General features: G+C 34.7%; 2 protein-coding genes across 8 annotated transcripts in view; both read right to left on the bottom strand.

Moving 5' to 3' along the window:
• The window catches only part of LOC149476386 (uncharacterized), a 244,529-nt gene that overhangs the window by 28,923 nt on the left and 197,371 nt on the right, over nt 1-18,235 (bottom strand). The gene's annotated exons all lie outside the window — the stretch shown is intronic.
• Nucleotides 1-18,235, bottom strand: part of LOC149476395 (uncharacterized) — a 61,724-nt gene that overhangs the window by 7,356 nt on the left and 36,133 nt on the right. For all 7 annotated transcript variants that reach the window (XM_089712145.1, XM_089712149.1, XM_089712151.1 and 4 more), the window contains exons 3-5: nt 4,916-4,969; nt 2,921-3,048; nt 1,108-1,326 (exon numbers count right to left, since the gene is read on the bottom strand). In XM_089712145.1, coding sequence (XP_089568271.1) covers nt 1,108-1,326; nt 2,921-3,048; nt 4,916-4,958 — 390 coding nt within the window. In that variant the 5' untranslated portion in view covers nt 4,959-4,969. The remainder of the gene's footprint in view (nt 1-1,107; nt 1,327-2,920; nt 3,049-4,915; nt 4,970-18,235) is intronic.

Raw genomic sequence — 18,235 nt, 5'->3', positions numbered from 1 at the left:
TATCCAAAAAGTCGTAACTTTACGTTTGTTATTTTGAAGATGCCAGAGATTAAAAAAAAATAACAATGAGAACTTTGTATTTTTTTTCTATCGAGAAAATATCATGGAATCATGTTTCTAAAACGGTAGACGTATTGTGTTACTATTGAACTTTCTTGTCAAGAATTTTCATCACGACAACTTTAATAATATAAAAATTACGAAGGTTTAAAAAGGGCCGTAAATGTTAGAAAAATTAATTCATCACCTTAATATACATACAATCTATACTAATATTATAAAGCTGAAGAGTTTGTTTGTTTGAACGCGCTGATCTCAGGTACTACTGGTCCGATTTGAAAATTTCTTTCAGTGTTAGATAGCCCATTTATCGAGGAAGGCTATAGAATATATATTATCACGCTAAGGCCAATAGGAGCGGAGAAATGCGGGTAAAACCGCGGAGCACTGCTAGTGTGTTATTATGTGCTTAATTTATAAGTTTTAGCTTTCAATAAATAAGTTAGTTCAAATTAATTTACTTATCGTGGAGCTACTTGGCTTCTCCTATTTATGTATATTGTATTTACCCTTTTATATTTCAAGTTATATTATGTTTAAAGACTAACTTGGTAGTCGAGATCAGACTGACATAATCTCTTTGATAAAAAGAAAAGCGAACTATGGTTAAAAACTAAATATGTAAAATAAACTAACGTTAAATATCGTTCAAAACTACATTTTAAACATGCTTCCTAGTTCCTACCAATTTTTAAGAACTTTTCCTGAGAGAATAAAAGCCATATTTTCATTATCCCTATTTTTCTATTGCGCCACATCCCACAGGAGTAAGTAAGTAAGTATTATCCTATTCTTAGTTTTATAAGAGCCTTTTTTTTTTTTTTTATAGTGGGGAAATCTTCCAAAGATACCCACGGCCCCCGGGGAAGGAGCCGTGGGTTATGTCGGATTCTTACCGACTAAAACCCCACTGTGTTCCATCGAGCCGCTTTAGTGATGGAGCCGCGGGTATTTGTTGGAATTCTTCCGCGACCCCCTCGAAGTTTTATAAGAGCCTACTTATAACATATTTTTTTCTGAACACTAATTTACTTTAATAATATTTACCTGACACTTATGAGGAATCGACGCATAAAATCCATCATGTAGACCATCACACTTGAAGTCCATAGTCTCCGGGGGTGGAACAGCTTCATAGAATGGGTATTCTGATAAATTATACCCATTTAGTTCTCGAGGCAAGTTAGGGTCATAGATATAGTCAATCTGGGGTTTACCAGATAGCTTGCTTGTGGTGTTGGTCTCTGCTTCAGCTGTGGGTTCCACCTGATGGGATAAAATGGTATTTATTTATAGAAGGCCCAGTTACAGAATATAATCTAAAAAAATTTAATAAATAAATAATAAATATTTCAGGTCAATTTTCATACACGGCACGATCTGATCCCATAATAAGCTTTCGCTTGTGTTATGGAAATCAGATGGCTGATAAACATACATATGTATATAATTTTAAATAAATACTTATATAGATAATTAACATCCAGAAACAGATCAAACATCTATGAAATATTTACTTATTATTTTTTATTTTTATTTATCACACAATTATTTACCCCGAGTGGGAATCGAACCCACGAGGCTTGGAAGGCAGGGCCACTACCAACCAAGCCAACCGGTCAGTCAATTTTAGCCAATTTACATCAACTTACTAAATTAATTAACATTAAAATTATACAGTTACAACTGCACACAACATTTAAATTAATACAATAAAATAAAAAGTGAATACCGTACACATTATTCAATCATTTATTAAAGTCAAATATATTAAAAACTAGCGGTCCGCCCCGGCTTCGCCCGTGGTAGGTACATATTTACGTTTTCTCTACATAAAAACCATCCTCGTACTTCAAGGAATATAATAAAAAAAGAATTATCGAAATCGGTTCAGCCGTTCTCGAGTTATGCGTTTGGGTCGTTGTATTGTAATTTAAGAAATTGTATTCAAGATGTATTGTATGTTATTATAAAACACAATTTACAAAAAGGTTCTTATATATAAATAAACATATTTTTATGTACAAGAGGACATAAATACGCATAAAACATACAAAAATCCTTATAAATAAAATTCCACAAACTGGTCAAGGTTGATGTATTATAGGAAATGAAAAAGTAGATCACCTTTCGCATACATCGAATGATTTCCCGTATTGCTGAACATTTCCGATAGGAAATTATACTAGAGGATGTTAAATAATTGTGGAATTACACGGAATTCATTAACGTTTGTTATACATTCGTTTTTTTAGGATTTATGCGGGTTAGTGGCTTTTTTTGTGTTTTATAATAATAAAAAAGACGTGTGGCACTCGGGGACTGCCGCGGTAAAGCGCGTCACACACGGTAAAGATACTATAATATTTTATCTTAAGATACTGTTATATTTTATATAATTACAGTATCTTAACGCATCCGGTATCAGCGTTCGGACCATCATTTTTCTTTTTGTCATTGCGTACTAAGACCCCTGTAGAACCGCCATCCTGTTATCAATGACGCGAAATTTTGTGGGTCATTTGTAACAGGATGGCGGTTCTACAGGAGTCTTAGTACGCAATGACAAAAAGAAAAATGATGGTCCGAACGCTGATACCGGATGCGTTAAGATACTGTAATATAAAATATAACAGTATCTTAAGATAAAATATTATAGTATCTTCACCGTGTGTGACGCGCTTTAAGCTATTGCATGCTATGCCTTCAAGCCACACCTCCGAGCCCGTCGGAGTGGGGAGCGTGAGGTTTTTTCGTTACGGAATTTCTCGATTCGGTCCCCGCGCTCAAGGCCCGCGATAGAAGCTATGCAATAGCTTAAAAAAAAAACTTTTTATTAATATGCCAACTTATTCCTTACTTGTGCTTCATCATCAGGGGCTGGAGATTCCTCCTCAGGGGCTGCAGTTGTGGATGTCGTCTTGAATAGGGAGGTGGCCCTGGCAGCTGATGTGATGGGGACACTCGACAGGGCGATTATTGCTATACCTGTAATATATATTTTAACTTTAGTAACGAATTAAAATAAAATTAGGTAAATATGTATAAAACGCATTTGCAAAACATTCATTTACTCAATAAAAATTAAAAATACACAAACTAATATAATATACTATCTGTGCTCCGCGGTTTCACCCGCGTGGCTCCGCTCCTTTTGGTCTCAGTGAGATGATATATAGCCTATAGCCTTCCTCGATGAATGGGCTATCTAACATCGAAAGAATTTTTCAGATCAGACCAGTAGTTCCTGAGATTAGCGCGTTCAAACAAACAAACTCTTCAGCTTTATAACATTAAGTATAGATTTGTTTTGATCTTCTGTTTGTTTGGGTGATAATTATCTATATAAGTATTTATTCAAAATTATATATATATGTATGTTTATCAGCCATCTGGTTTCCATAACACAAGCGAAAGCTTAGTATAGGATCAGATCGTGCCGTGTGTGAAATGAAAATTGAAAAAATTGTTCTGAAATATTGCGTTTCGGTATATTATATTCTACTGAGGAACTTACGACTATATTTTATTATTTATTGTCATACACAAATAAATTATAACGTGGGATATAAACTTCGATGTAATTCCGGGTCATTTAAAATTATTGTTTTAAAAGTAACAAAATTAATTAGTTTTATTTTTATTACATAATTTTACAAAATTAAATAGAACCTATAACAGCTGTTTTATTGTTAAATTCTGTCAATCTAATACAAAATTGTGTCTAAACTGCTAAACAGATTTTAATGCATTTTGTGAAAAACTAATAATCATTCGTCATGATTAAGTTACTTTATACATAAGCTACTCAAGTTGATTACTTATTCGTTGGTTTACTTAAAATGTCAAAGAACCAACATTAGCATTGGCCAAGGTTAGATGTGATAAAAACAACCGATTCAAAGAAATAATTAAAGATTTATTTGTATTGAGGTTTCACTGAATTAGGCGATTGGAGATTTAATTGCATTTAAGAAATATTACTTTTTAAGCTAAGAGAAGTGGCATAATAAGCTTATAGATAACTAGCTGCGCCTCGCGGTTTCACCCGCAGTGCTCCGCTCCTGTTGGTCTTAGCGTGATGATATATAGCCTATAGCCTTCCTCGATGAATAGGCTATCCAACACCGAAAGAATTTTTCAAATCGGACCAGTAGTTCCTGAGATTAGCGCGTTCAAACAAACAAACTCTTCAGCTTTATAATATTAGTATAGATTCAAAGTAAGCAAAAATTTGAGGATTCAAGATGAATTTTAACAACATTTTGTGGTATATTAATATTTGCTTGTAAATTTAACTGATTTATCGATTTAACTGTAGGTATATTATCCACATAACCACTGATCCTATAGGTAAAGGTAAACATCTTAAGGAAAATGACATGTTGTAGAACTATAAAGTTTGGCGACATGTTAAGGTCGATTTACACCAGACGAGCGAATGCTCAACTGTGTCAAATTATTTTAAAACAGTTGTAGAGCGTTTCGTTGTTCTTAGTGCGTTCGAAAAGATTCTATGCAATGTTCTAATACTGAACAACACTGAATACGAGTTTTCGTTTACACTATAATATCACGAAATGATGAATGAATGAAAAATTCTTTATTGCTCACTAAATACAGGATTAGAAACTAACTATACAACTTACAAGTAATAACATAATAACATGTACAGATGGCGGTCTTATCGCTGTAAGCGATTTCTGCCAGACAACCCAGCAACAAATGATGCTCTTTTTCTAGGTCTAGCTCTGTGTTCGTTTGATGAAAATCCACCTTTACATTGCATTGCAGGTGAAAAAAAAATATTTTCTATTTGTTTGAAATATGTTTTTTATTATGTATTTATACTTACAAAATAAACTTAACCCCAGCCATCTGTGCCGTGATCGCTTCATGTTGTGTTCACCTGAGAACAAAGAAAAACAAATTTATTTATTTATTATAATTTATTGTTTTATTCATCACGTTCTATTCATAATTAATTTTATGTTAAAATTCCTTACATATTATAATTACTGCACCCATGTATGAAAAATAGCATTTTAAAAATAATATTATTATGGTAGCGGTAAAATAGATAAGTTATGTTTGACTGTTTATTTATTGTGTACATTTTAGATAAAATATCTCGGTGTTTGAAGTTCAACCCCTCCGAAACGGCTTGACAAATTCTCATGAAATTTTGTGTGCACAACGGGTAGGTCTGAGAATCGGACAACATCTATTTTTCATTCCCCTAAGTGATAAGAGTACGGCAGAACAACGTTTGCTGGGACAACTAGTTTTATCTTTATATATAAAAATTAATCGCAAAATGTGTTGGTAAGCGCATAACTCGAGAACGGCTGAACCGATTTCGATAATTATTTTTTATTATATTCTTTGAAGTACGAGGATGGTTCTTATGAAGAGAAAACGTAAACATGTACAACGAGCGAAGCCGGGGCGGACTGCTAGTCACTACATAGTATAAAACAAAGTCGCTTTCTCTGTCCCTATGTGCCTATGTATGCTTAAATCTTTAAAACTACGCAACGGATTTTGATGTGGTTTTTTTTAATAGATAGAGTGGTTCTCCAGGAAGGTTTTAGTATATATATTTATTAAGTTTTAGACAAAGCGGGTGAAGCCGCGGGCAGAAAGCTAGTATAATATAATAAATTCTATTTGCGAAGTCAGGTGCAAAAGCTAATCACAATCAATTGCATGCAAGTTGCATTGTTGGCAGAAGGTTAAATACCATGTAATAGTCAAGTGGATGTTTTTGTATTTAAATATATTCGCATACCGCGGTTTTGCGGACAAAGGACGAAGGACGTTGACCTTGCTTTTATCTTAATGTATACATGCATTATCCTGAAGCAGCTTTTCTCTATACAGGGTGTCCCACTGTTGGTATACTAAGCTCGAAGGAGGTTATAGTTTTGCATACGCTGAGTTCGTAAAAAATACTTATAAAATTACAGACGCATTTTTTTTTCAAATAGATGAATTCTTAAAACTCTATGTGTACACCCACAACAAGCAACCCGCCCACTTTGCCACCAGCACGTGAGCTATCGTTTAAGATTATGTTTTCATAGACAAAATACTCTTATTAGCGAAGCGCTATATGCCGGCTGCGCGAAGCTAGATAAGAAAACATGGATTTTCAGGAAAAATTAAGTAAAAAATTTTTGACGTAATTTTGTTGTTTAAGTATTTTTTTCGTGATCAGTGTATGCAAAACTACAAGTACCTTCGCGCTTAGTATACCAATAGTGGGACACCCTGTATATAGCTACAAGCGGTCCGCCCCGGCTTCGCCCGTGGTACCTACATATTTAAACTATCCTATCTCTCAAGTTGGATCGAACTGCACATGGTGTGCGAATTTTATTATAATCGGTTAAGTGGTTTAGGAGTCCATTGAGGACAAACATTGTGACACGAGATTTATATATATTAAGATATCTCACCTAGTTTAATGATTAAATAATGAATCTATGTTGTTTTCCTTACTTTTCTCAATCCTATCCTATCCTTCTAATATTATAAATGCGAAAGTTTGTGAGAATAGAATAAATGTATATGTATGTGTATGTGTATTGTATGTATGTTTGTATCTCTTTCACGCAAATACTATTGAACCGCTTACAATGAAAAGCACACATATAGAGGGTGACATGGATTAACACAATATAGGATAGGTTTTATCCCGGAACCCCCCAACGGTCCAGGCCTTGTCGCGGCGGAGGGGCTCAGTAGCTCAGAGTTATGGCCCTCTGAGTGAAGCGAAATTGGACCAGCGAGGGGCTGAACGGCTGGTTTAGAGTCGGGGAGATTTGACCGGCCCGACGGCCAGGGCTAGGTGTGACCCAGCGGCCGCTGTGTGCGGCGTGGGATGGCGGCCAGAGGTCGTGGCTTGGCGGACCCTGTGTCCACTAGGCAAAGGTGGCGCTCAACGGCAGTTGGGGTTGGAAAGCCTCGACTGACCCGACGGCAGAGGTCCTGTTTGTGGGCCAGAGAGGAGCCGGCTTTTATGCGGCGGTGGATGGCGGCCAGAGGTCGCGGCGCGGCGGGCTCGCTGGTTTAGCAAGCCACGTCGTGCAGCGGAGGGCGGGATCCCGACGCGTCATTGTGATGACGCGCGGAGACTCCTGCAGAGAGGTGTGGGGCGGCGGCCGCTGTAAAACGGCCGTCTGCCAACTCGTAATCCGGTCCGTGGGGCCGGACCGAGGGCCGCCACCTCTGGTGAGGTGGGGGCTGCGAGGTAATCTCTATAAAAGTGCGCCAGAGGGTCCCCCGACGTGTATTTCACACATCGGAGGACCTTCTGGCGTGCACCATCCGGCCGGACGGTGAAGGGGTCGGGGGTTCGGGGAAACGCGGATGATGGAGCGGGGAAAGATCCATTGTCTGCGCGTTGGTGGCGTAAGCCTTCGTTCCAGCAGCCACCAGCGAGGGGGGTTCTAGTGGTGGGCCTGGAAACGGGCATCTGCTGGGCGGGACACGCGGTAGAGTCGTAACCGTTCCCGCAGTCCCGTCCAAAGCAGCGCGATGGAACAGAGTGGGGTTTTAGTCGGTAGAAATCCGACATAACCACGGCTCCTTCCCCGGGAGCCGGGGGTATCTAAGAAGATTTTCCCACTAATAAAAAAAAAAAAAAAAAAAAAGGTTTTATCCCGGAAATCCCACAGGATCAGGAACTATGCGGGTTTTCCTTTGAAAACGCGGGCGAAGCCGCGGGCGGAAATCTAGTCTAGATATAGTGCCTTAAACTACCTAACTAGGTCTGCAAACTGTAAACTATCCATACCCAAGCACCACTCAGCTGCATTCAAGGGTAGCTTTCGATACAATGCCACTAAGTGTTGGAACAACATCCCACCACCATTAACCAGTTTGACAAATATTAATAATTTTCGTTTTCAATACCGGAAACATATTTTAAAATCCTGTTCTAACACTTAGTGCATTTGTATCGAATTACACATTAAATATCTATTTTATAACATAATATTATATACGCATTTATTCTCTGCCTATCTATCGTTATAATTATTATTAACATTGTATACATAATTTCATTTTATTTATTTACATTATATACATAATTACATACTGATATTATATATATATTATATCTATCATATTAATAGAAATATATCCTTCACATAATATACTCATGTTAAATTTTCATTACATGTAATTCTAGACTGAAACTCCAATAGTCACTTGGGGTCACTGAAAATCAGTGGTGGTAAGGTATTAATCACCTTGCCATCATAAACTGAGTTGGCTCCATTTGTCAGGTCACTCACTGCCACATTACCTACTGTTTCTTAGGAATAAGCTTCTTCTTATTCTTATTATTTTTCTTTTATTTGTTTTTCCTTTGTAAATCAATTTGTAATCATGATGTGATTCTGACAATAAATGTGTTTATTATTATTATTATGTTTCTCTGTTCCATAATACTCGGGTACCACCAGAAGGACGGTACCCGGATCTTTGGAAGGCTTACGTGGGGACACGGATCCAACACGCAGAGGCCCTTTCGAGAATTTTAATGTGTTGTGGGACACCAGCCGCAGCCTGCCCATGACTGCACTATAGAGATACAGCCCTAGGCAGTCCGCGGCCGATGTAGGACTATTGCAAGATAAGGGAATAAAATAAACTGGGCTATGGAATGGGATGTTAATGGACCGGAATTAAGGACTATGGAAGACTATGGCACCTGCCTTATTATTATATATATTGCACGCCTCATAAGCGAAGCGTTGAGGTGGGTACTACTGTCACTTCGCGCAAAACATCTGATTTTTCAAACTTAAAATGTCTTTATGTATCATACATTGCACTTGTAAGATAATACATACACACACATATTAAGAAAAAACACTATTTTTAACGTTCATGATATTTTTGATGTCATTTTTGTTATTTAAACTAGTTAAAAAACAGTTTAAAAAAGTTCTGTCTTGGACGTCCGTGTGTCTGTATGTGCGGATCCTTTTTCTTGTTAACACGATAGCGACCGAAATACTTTACTAATCGAGTCTTTTTTTTTCTCTTACGCTTGAGTATGCTCAGGAATAGAACCCTTTCATTTTTCAGGGTCTGATTCGATGTGGTTTAATTGTTATTAAATAAACAAAAATAATAATTAATAAATATTTATTAAAAAAAAATTATGAGGCGTGCACTTTTGGATTTTCCAAATTATTTAAGTCTATTACAAAAGAGAAACTATAATTTATCTGTTAGAAACGCTCTTATTATGTCAAATAATTGGTATAATAACAGTTTGATTGTTACTTGATTTGATTTGATAATAATTGATTTTATTTCATTTAATATGATTCGATGATTATTATTACACACAAGACATTTCTCAAGATATAGATTACTAGCGACCCGCCCGCGGCTTCGCCCGCTTTGTTTAAACTAAATAAATGAAAGATTAAAACCTTCCTTTATCTATTAAAAAAACCACATCATAATCCATTGCGTAGTTTTACAGATATAAGCATACATATGGACATAGGGACAGAGAAAGCGACTTTGTTTTTTACTATTAAGTGAAGTGAATTCATTATAGTCTTTCTTTATTTATGTTATTACTGGCTAAATATATTTAACTAACCGCTTCTTCTGGCTTCGCTTACGTTGACCCGAGATAATATTAATGGATATAGTTAAAACTAAAAACACGTTTAAAATCCTGAAATTATTGTATTGTCAAACCTTGATAAAAGGAGTAGTTTATATCTATACTTATATTATAAAGCTGAAGAGTTTGTTTGTTTGAACGCGCTAATCTCAGAAACTACTGGTCCGATTTGAAAAATTATTTCGGTGTTAGATAGCCCATTTATCGAGGAAGGCTATAGGCTATATATCATCACGCTAAGACCAACAGGAGCGGATCCACGCGAGTGAAACCGCGGGGTACAGCTAGTAATAAATATTAAGAAGCAAGTAGATATTATTAAAAAACTTGCATACAGATACAGGTGTACGTATAATCCACTAAAATTTATATTTAAATCTTCAAAAATGTCACAGTATCATGAGAATAAAAATAAGATTAACTGGCATAAATTAAAAGAATATTAATATTTATTAATAATATTATTAATATCTGCTTTATGAATATTCTTATTTGTATTAGAATATCATTAAGCATTTGAAATTAAAATACAAATTTTATGATAAATGTACATAATAATTGTAAAAGCCACCAATTAAATCTGCAAGCCACAAAACATACTATTTAAACTATTTTGGCGTGAAACTTCTTTAGGCGCGTTGAGAGTAAAATTTTAAGGTCGCGTCATGGCAATACCGTCACGTCATGGAGTAAGGCAACAATTCTGGTATCTTTGAATTTTCCCAAAGAAGTTTCACTTCTGACGCGTGCGCTCGGCACACACTTTTTTTATTTGTTACCTCAGAACTTTCGACTGAGTGAACCAATTTTGATAATTGTTTATTTATTTGAAAGCCTATAGTCCTATTTAAATGGTTTAGTACTGACAAATTAAAGATTTGGTTTTTGTTAAAAAAATATTTCAAAATTAATGTTTAGATTGAATACATTATAAGTGTAGAACATCAGATGTATATTTTACTAGCTTCCGCCCACGACTTTGTACGTGCATCTCCGTTTTTCCCCGTTCCCGCAAGAATTTAGGGAAATCCTTTCTTAGCGGATGCTTTCGTCCTAACATCTACCTGCATGTCAAATTTCAGCCTGATACGTCCAGTGGTTTGGGCTGTGCGTTGATAGATCACTATATCAGTCACCTTTGAGTTTTATATAATATATAAAACTGATGAATATATATTATATAGATATTATATATATATTATATAAATATATATTATATAGATTACATTATTATAGATGCATCTGCCTTTCAAAAGTTGATATTTAAAGTGAATCCTTCGTCTCAAGGCTGAACACAAACCTATCACGATTTAGTTTATATTGTTTCCACATTTTGACACTAATTTATAGGTCTAGAATCTTGGCTTTGAGTTGGAAGCTGCATTTGAAAATGTATATTTAAAATAAAATAAAATATTTAAAATATTTCAGGACAATTTTCACATACGGCACGATCTGATCCCATACTAAGCTTTCGCTTGTGTTATGGAGAACCAGATGGCTGATAAACATACATATATAATTTTTAAATAAATACTTAGGTACATAGATAATTAACACCCAGACACAGAGCAAACATCTATGTTCATCACACAAATATTTGCCCCGGGTGGGAATCGAAGCCACGACCTCTGGCTTGGAAGGCAAGGCCACTACCAACCAAGCCAACCGGTCAGTCAATTTACAAAAATGCTAAAAACCTAGTAACAATTGTACATTTCAACGCAAATAAACAACCATAACTAAAAAATCTTTAATAATACTTGCATCCAAAGGTTGCATTAAAAATAAAACATATACAACGCTCCGTATTCGCTCGTATTTATAACTCGTGGGTCGTTCACCTTGTTAAGTTGTTCCGTCCTTGCTTAACTTTTACTTATATTGTTGTTAAGCTAGGCCGCCATTTTGAATTCCCAGACTTATATAGCGTATAAATACGAGACCTTAAGCATGTTGTTTGTGTGTTTGTGGGTCTAAAGGTAAATGGTAAATATCAATCTATTTATGATGATTTAAAAGGGCTAAAAGAAGTGTAGGTTAAATAAATGTTTTAGTTCAAAATATAAGTTTCAACTTAAATCTATTATGTATTTTAAAATATTCTTGTGTCACAGTGTTTATGACCAAACTCCTTCGAAACGGCTTGACAGAATTTTATGATTATTTAAGCTATTGCATAGCTTCTATCGCGGGACTTGAGCGCGAGGACCGAATCCAGAAATTCCGTAACGAAAAAACCTCACGCTCTCCACTCCGACGGGCACGGAGGTGTGGCTTGAAGGCATAGCATGCAATAGCTTTACCGCGGCAGTCCCCGAGTGACACACGCCTTTTTTTTTGTGTGGAGATATAATTATCATAGCTTTAAAAATTTTTGAAATTTTATCAATGAAAAATGAAAATTCCACTACAGACAGTCAAAATATATAATAATATATAATAAACTAAGTGTATTATATAGGTAAGTTTTTTGGTTCCTTAAACTATACATAATTTCAAAGACATGAAATTATAGTTTTATATTTATATGTATTTTTAATTTTTATATGTATTTCGGACTAAACCGCTGAACGGATTTGTATGTATTTTAATAAAGCAATAGATGGAGCTTTCGTGAATAACAACAGCTTCCAGAACTTACACTTTAGAATGGACTAGAAAAATTTTATCGTCTCTTATCTCATAAAATTCGTGTGAGATCTTTTTTAGATATCGCAGTTTCATTCGCGAAAATCCTAACCTCGCCTCGTGGGAATTCCGTGAGAGAGAGTTATATAAGTCATTTTATATCCTGCTCTATCTACCAGTGAAAGTTGCATTAAAATCGGTTAAGCCATTGCAGGGTTCGACCAGTAACAGAATGAGTAACAGAGTACCTAAATTAAAGTAAATGTTTCGGTTTCGATACCATTAATACATAGTTTTAACATATACAATATACATATATAAAGTGTTTGTGTGCTTGTTTGAATGCGAGTATCTCAGGAACTACCGATCCGATTTGAAAAAGTTTTTCAATGTTAGATAGCTATCGAGGAAGGCTTTAGGCTATATTATATCATCACGCTGCGCTAAGACCAAGAGCGAAGCAATGTGGGTAAAACCGCGGGGCACAGCTAGTTAGACTATATTTTGTTTTTTGTTACCGCCGGGATTCGAACCGCAGGCCTCTTATATAAGATTTATGTGTAGTGAAAGTGCTCTGCGAGGTAGAACGAATGCGTGATAGAGACAATACTCTAGTTTTTTACAATCGGTTAAATTCATATGGTAATTTCGACCTTTTTTATTACAAGTTTGTGGGGATAAGTTAAGATGATGTTTAAGTAATAGCTTGTAATTTTAAAGTAACAGGCGATTAACTTAATTTATTAACATATTTATTTATTTTATATGGTTAACCATAAACAAGAGATTGCTAGTAACTTTAAATATAATAGTATACATATAATATAATATCTATACTTTTTGTTTATCTGTTCGTTATGAAGATAAGAGATTTAAAATTAAGTGTCTGAACGTGATGATATGTATATATATGCCTTCCTCGTTAAATATAGACAATAAATGGGCTATCCGACATGACGGAATTTTTTCAAATCGGACCAGTAAGTAGGTTTTGAGATTAGCGCGTTCAAACAGACAAACAAACAAACTCTTCGGTGTTAGATAGCAAATTTACCGAGGGGCGAGGAAGACTATAGGCTATATATCATAAAACCAAGACCAACAGGAGCGTTGCCACGCGGGTGAAAACGCGGGTCGCGGCTAGTATCTTATAAAATAAGGACTGGTGTTATTTGAGCATACTATTATAACGTCACTAGATTTCCGCCCGCGGCTTCGCCCGCGTTTTCAAAGGAAAACCCGCATAGTTCCCGTTCCCGTGGGATTTCGGGGATAAAACCTATCCTATGTGGTAATCCAAGTTACCCTCTATATGTGTGCTAAATTTCATTGTAATCGGTTCAGTAGTATTTGCGTGAAAGAGTAACAAACATCCATGCAAACTTTCGCCTTTATAATAGTAGTTACTACAGTTAAAAAGATACTGGTCTATAACCGACTAATTTTTCATTCCATGTATATTAAAAACGGCCCCATATTTTCACCAACGTAACAAATTTACATATTTAAGCATGTAGGTTGTATTCTGTATGTGTATCACGTCATACTGTCTGTCTGTCCGTTGCATAACTGTAACTGTTGGCAAATTTTAACCGACCGAGAAAATGTGACTTTGAGGCTTTTTTTAAACATATAATTAAAAACTCAAACTCATATATGTATTTATTGAATTAGACTTCTTCTAAAAGCACTTTTGAATCGTCATTACGTTATAGATGTTTATGTTGGTAACAATCCTGCTAATCCTATCCTTCCTACTAATATTAAAAATGCGAAAGATTGTGAGGATGGATGTATGTGTTACTCTTTCACGCAAATACTACTGAACCGATTACAATGAAATTTAGCACACATATAGAGGGTAACATGGATTAATACATAGGATAGTTTTCCGAAAATCCCATGGGAACGGGAACTGTGCGGGTTTTTCTTTGAAAATGCGGGCGAAGCCGCGGGCGGAAAGCTAGTTATACATATTAATGATCACATATGAAATTTATACTATTACTTAATAGGTAGTATTCTTACTACACAATACCCATTACTTACCCATACAGTCTTAGCAAATAAATATATAAAAAACATCTATTAGATTTAATGACATTTTAATGATAATGCGTAATATCCGCCATTTATTTATCACTAGTGGTCCGCCCCGGCTTTGCCCGTGGTACATGTTTCGCAATAAAAAGTAGCCTATGTCCTTTCTCGGGTATCAAAATATCTCTATACCAAATTTCATGCAAATTGGTTCAGTAGTTAAGGCGTGATTGAGTAACAGACAGACAGACAGAGTTACTTTCGCATTTATAATATGGATTTGTAAATAAATCCGCAATAATTATGTTGTAAATAATTGTATATATTGTTAAACATGTGGTTAGAAATATAATTAAAGAAAAAACTCATCGCCACTAAAACAAATTGACTAGGTACTTTTTTTTCAGAAATATATGTAAAAATAATTTAGGAATGTACTGGTATGATCACGAATAAATTTATAATCCCTACTAATATTATAAATGCGAAAGTAACTCTGTCTGTCTGTCTGTCTATTACGCTTTCCCGCTTAAATCTCTCAACCGATTTTGATGAAATTTGGCACAGACAATCTTTAGACCCTCAGGGTCTAAAGATTATCTGTGCCATGGGCTACCTTTTATCAAAACACCACGGGGGCGAAGCCGCGGGCGGAACCTAACAATTAATAACAAAACACGTTTTAAGATAAACTCATGAAATTATTGTATTGTCACCGATCATAAGTGTACAAAGTTTGAATAATTAAATCTGTCCGTTTAAAGTGGGTCAAAATCGAATCTAAAGACTATGACATAATATGTAAAAACTACAAGCATGTTAAAAATAGTTTACTTACTGTTTCTTTATAGATTAAATCTTATTTTAAGAATCCTAGAACACATTTTTTAGATATTTTATTATGAATTCTGTTTAAGACGTAAAATAAACATTTTTGAAGTGAAACTTCTTTATCGGGGTTGTAAAAAAATTTTGTGTAACATTTTTTCGTTACGCGTGACATTTTTCCGTTACGCGCCATCTTTTTCTTATCCCTACCACGCGTGATTCGACGTATTTCTGTAAAGTTGCATATAATATTTTTTTTTGAAAAATAAGGTCATGAAGAAGTTTTACTTCTTACGTATGTACACTAGTACACGCACACATTTATTTTAATTTTAATAGTATTTAATAAAATTTTAGTACAAGATAGTAGCAATAATTATAAGCGAATGCATTACATACAAAAGGAAGACGCAGTACTCCTTTTAGGGCAAAGTTGGTTACCTACTGGCCTTTAAACTGTATGGTCATGTAGGTTAATATCCCTAGGTTAAATAGTTTGGACCTCAATTTTAAACTAGTTACTTAAATGTACTCAAAATGACATTAAATTTACTCGACTGTGTAAAGGAAGGTAATGTATGCATTCAGGTTATATATATATTTTTATTATTTTATACTTTAAACCGGACTTAATGGTCATATTAATTTCACGAGTTTATTTTTACTGTTTTGACCGAATCCTTGGTACAGTGGTTGACGCGTGCGCGTAGAACCGAGGGGTCCTGGGTTCAATTCCCGGTGGAGACGAAGAAAAAGAAATGTCTCGGTCTGGCAGGACACAGAAGGCTGATCACCTACTTGTCCCTAAAGAATCAGTGAAACAGATGTATAATGCATCTGCCCCTTACCCCACTTGGGGACATGGGACTTCGCACAACTTTTACTGTTTATTTACATTTAATTTAAGTAAAACTGTGGCAAAAGTTTAACATAATATTTTATTATTATTGCAAATATTATTGAAAAATATTTAAAAATGGATTATTTCACACATTATTACACATTCACTGGATAAATGAAGAAAAATTCTCAAAAAATATCGTCAGTTCTCAATTAAATTTAAACGTACTACCTCATTTTTCAAGTCGGTTTAAAGACATCCGTCGTATGCGTCAAGTATCAATCTATAGTTGTAGTGCATAAAAATAAATAATAATGTATAAAATAGCAGAGAAAGTGCAATTTACTGCGTGACACGGGCATTGTTTTCCGATAATTTGTCATAATGTACTTTTTCTCGACACTAATAGAGCTAGAAATTAGAAATTCACTTCCTATTTTATACTTCTAGTGACTTATATCTAAAAAAGGCGTAATCTTAATATATATAAATCTCGTGTCACAATGTTTGTCCTCAATGGACTCCTAAACCACTTAACCGATTATACTTAAATTCGCACACCATGTGCAGTTCGATCCAACTTGAGAGATAGGATAGTTTAAACATGTGAGTAAATAAATGTTTCAGTTTGAGTTATATACGGACAGGGGGAAGCGACATTGTACTGTTGTACCAAGTTACCATGACAACACCTAAGTGAAAGTTAGTGCTTAAACACAAGTGAATGGTTCTATTAAGTTATAGTGACAAATTATGAAATACACTGACCTCAATAGATGAATAAATAAAACTGAAGGTTGCGTTTTGCAAGCGTTATATTGACTCTTATAATGAAATGTAGTTAAGTTGTAACTAAGTAAGGTAAGTAAGGTTTAGGAAGTTGGTTAGAAATTTAATAACTTTTAATTGTTTATTCCGATACTGTTGCTAGATAAACATACAAAATATTTGATACGAATATTCTAAGTATACTGTTACTTAAATTTTCGCAATTTAGTGTGACTGTTTGTTAGTCCATCACGACAAAACTGCTGAACGTATTTTGATGATACTTGGTTGCTTATGTACCAGAATAACAATGATAGAAATACGAACGTATGTGCTGTTAAGTCGTTTTAAATAGAAGAAAAGTTATAATTACAACCTGTATATGTATAGTAAATATCCAAGTTCATACATAGTGTGATTTATTTACTTATTTATTGATTACTAGCTGTGGTTTTACCCGCATTGCTCCGCTCCTGTTGGTCTTAGCGTGATGATATATAGCCTATAATCATCCTCGATAAATGGGCTATATAATACCGAAATAATTTTTCAAATTAGCACAGTAGTTCCTGATTTTAGCGCGTTCAAACAAACAAACTCTTCAGCTTTATAATATTACTAGCGGTCCGCCCCGGCTTCGCCCGTGGTACATATTTCGCAATAAAAGGTAGCCTATGTCCTTTCTCAAGGTCTAAAGATTATCTGTGCCAAAGTTCATCAAAATCGGTCCAGTAGTTTATGCGTGAAAACCATACATACATACAAACCTTTCCTCTTTATAATATTAGTAGATAGTAGATATAGATATAGATTAAATTACATATAAATAAATAATTTGTCTCTTCACCCATATAAAACGGGTCTCTGAGAAAACCGGATGGTCGGTTACATAATATCAGACGTTTGAACACTATTTGATAAGAATATAAAACTATTTGACTTTAGCAGTATTTTTTTTTTAATTATAAAATAAGTGTGGGTGAATGGATAATATATATTTAAAAAAAAAATTAGTGAGTGTTATTTTAGGAACAATAGTTTTTAGAAATAAATTCGAAATTTTAAATAATGAAGTATTAAATAGACGGTAGTCTTGTTTAAAGAAAATTAAGGCATTGCTATTTCTTATAGGTAAAACTATGTTATGACGATTCTAAAGTGCTTCTAGAAGTCTAATTGAATAAATAAATGTCTGACTTTGATAGACAAAGCAGTAGTACCTAATTGCTATGACTAACAAAACCGATTGTAATATAATATGTCTTCTTAAATAAATGTTTGAGTTTGAGTTTAATATAAGTGAAGGTGGACTCACGACTGGCTTCCTAATTGAATTGGAAACTTGTTTCTAACTGGAAATCGTACTGGGCTAGTGTGTAACTTACTTTATAAATATACTAGCTTAC

Source organism: Colias philodice, chromosome 28, assembly GCF_061535455.1.
Source record: "Colias philodice isolate Cphi_HAF_F1 chromosome 28, ilColPhil1 Martin Lab GWU primary, whole genome shotgun sequence".
Lineage (NCBI taxonomy): Eukaryota > Metazoa > Arthropoda > Insecta > Lepidoptera > Pieridae > Colias > Colias philodice.
This window is presented reverse-complemented; position numbering and strand designations above follow the sequence as displayed.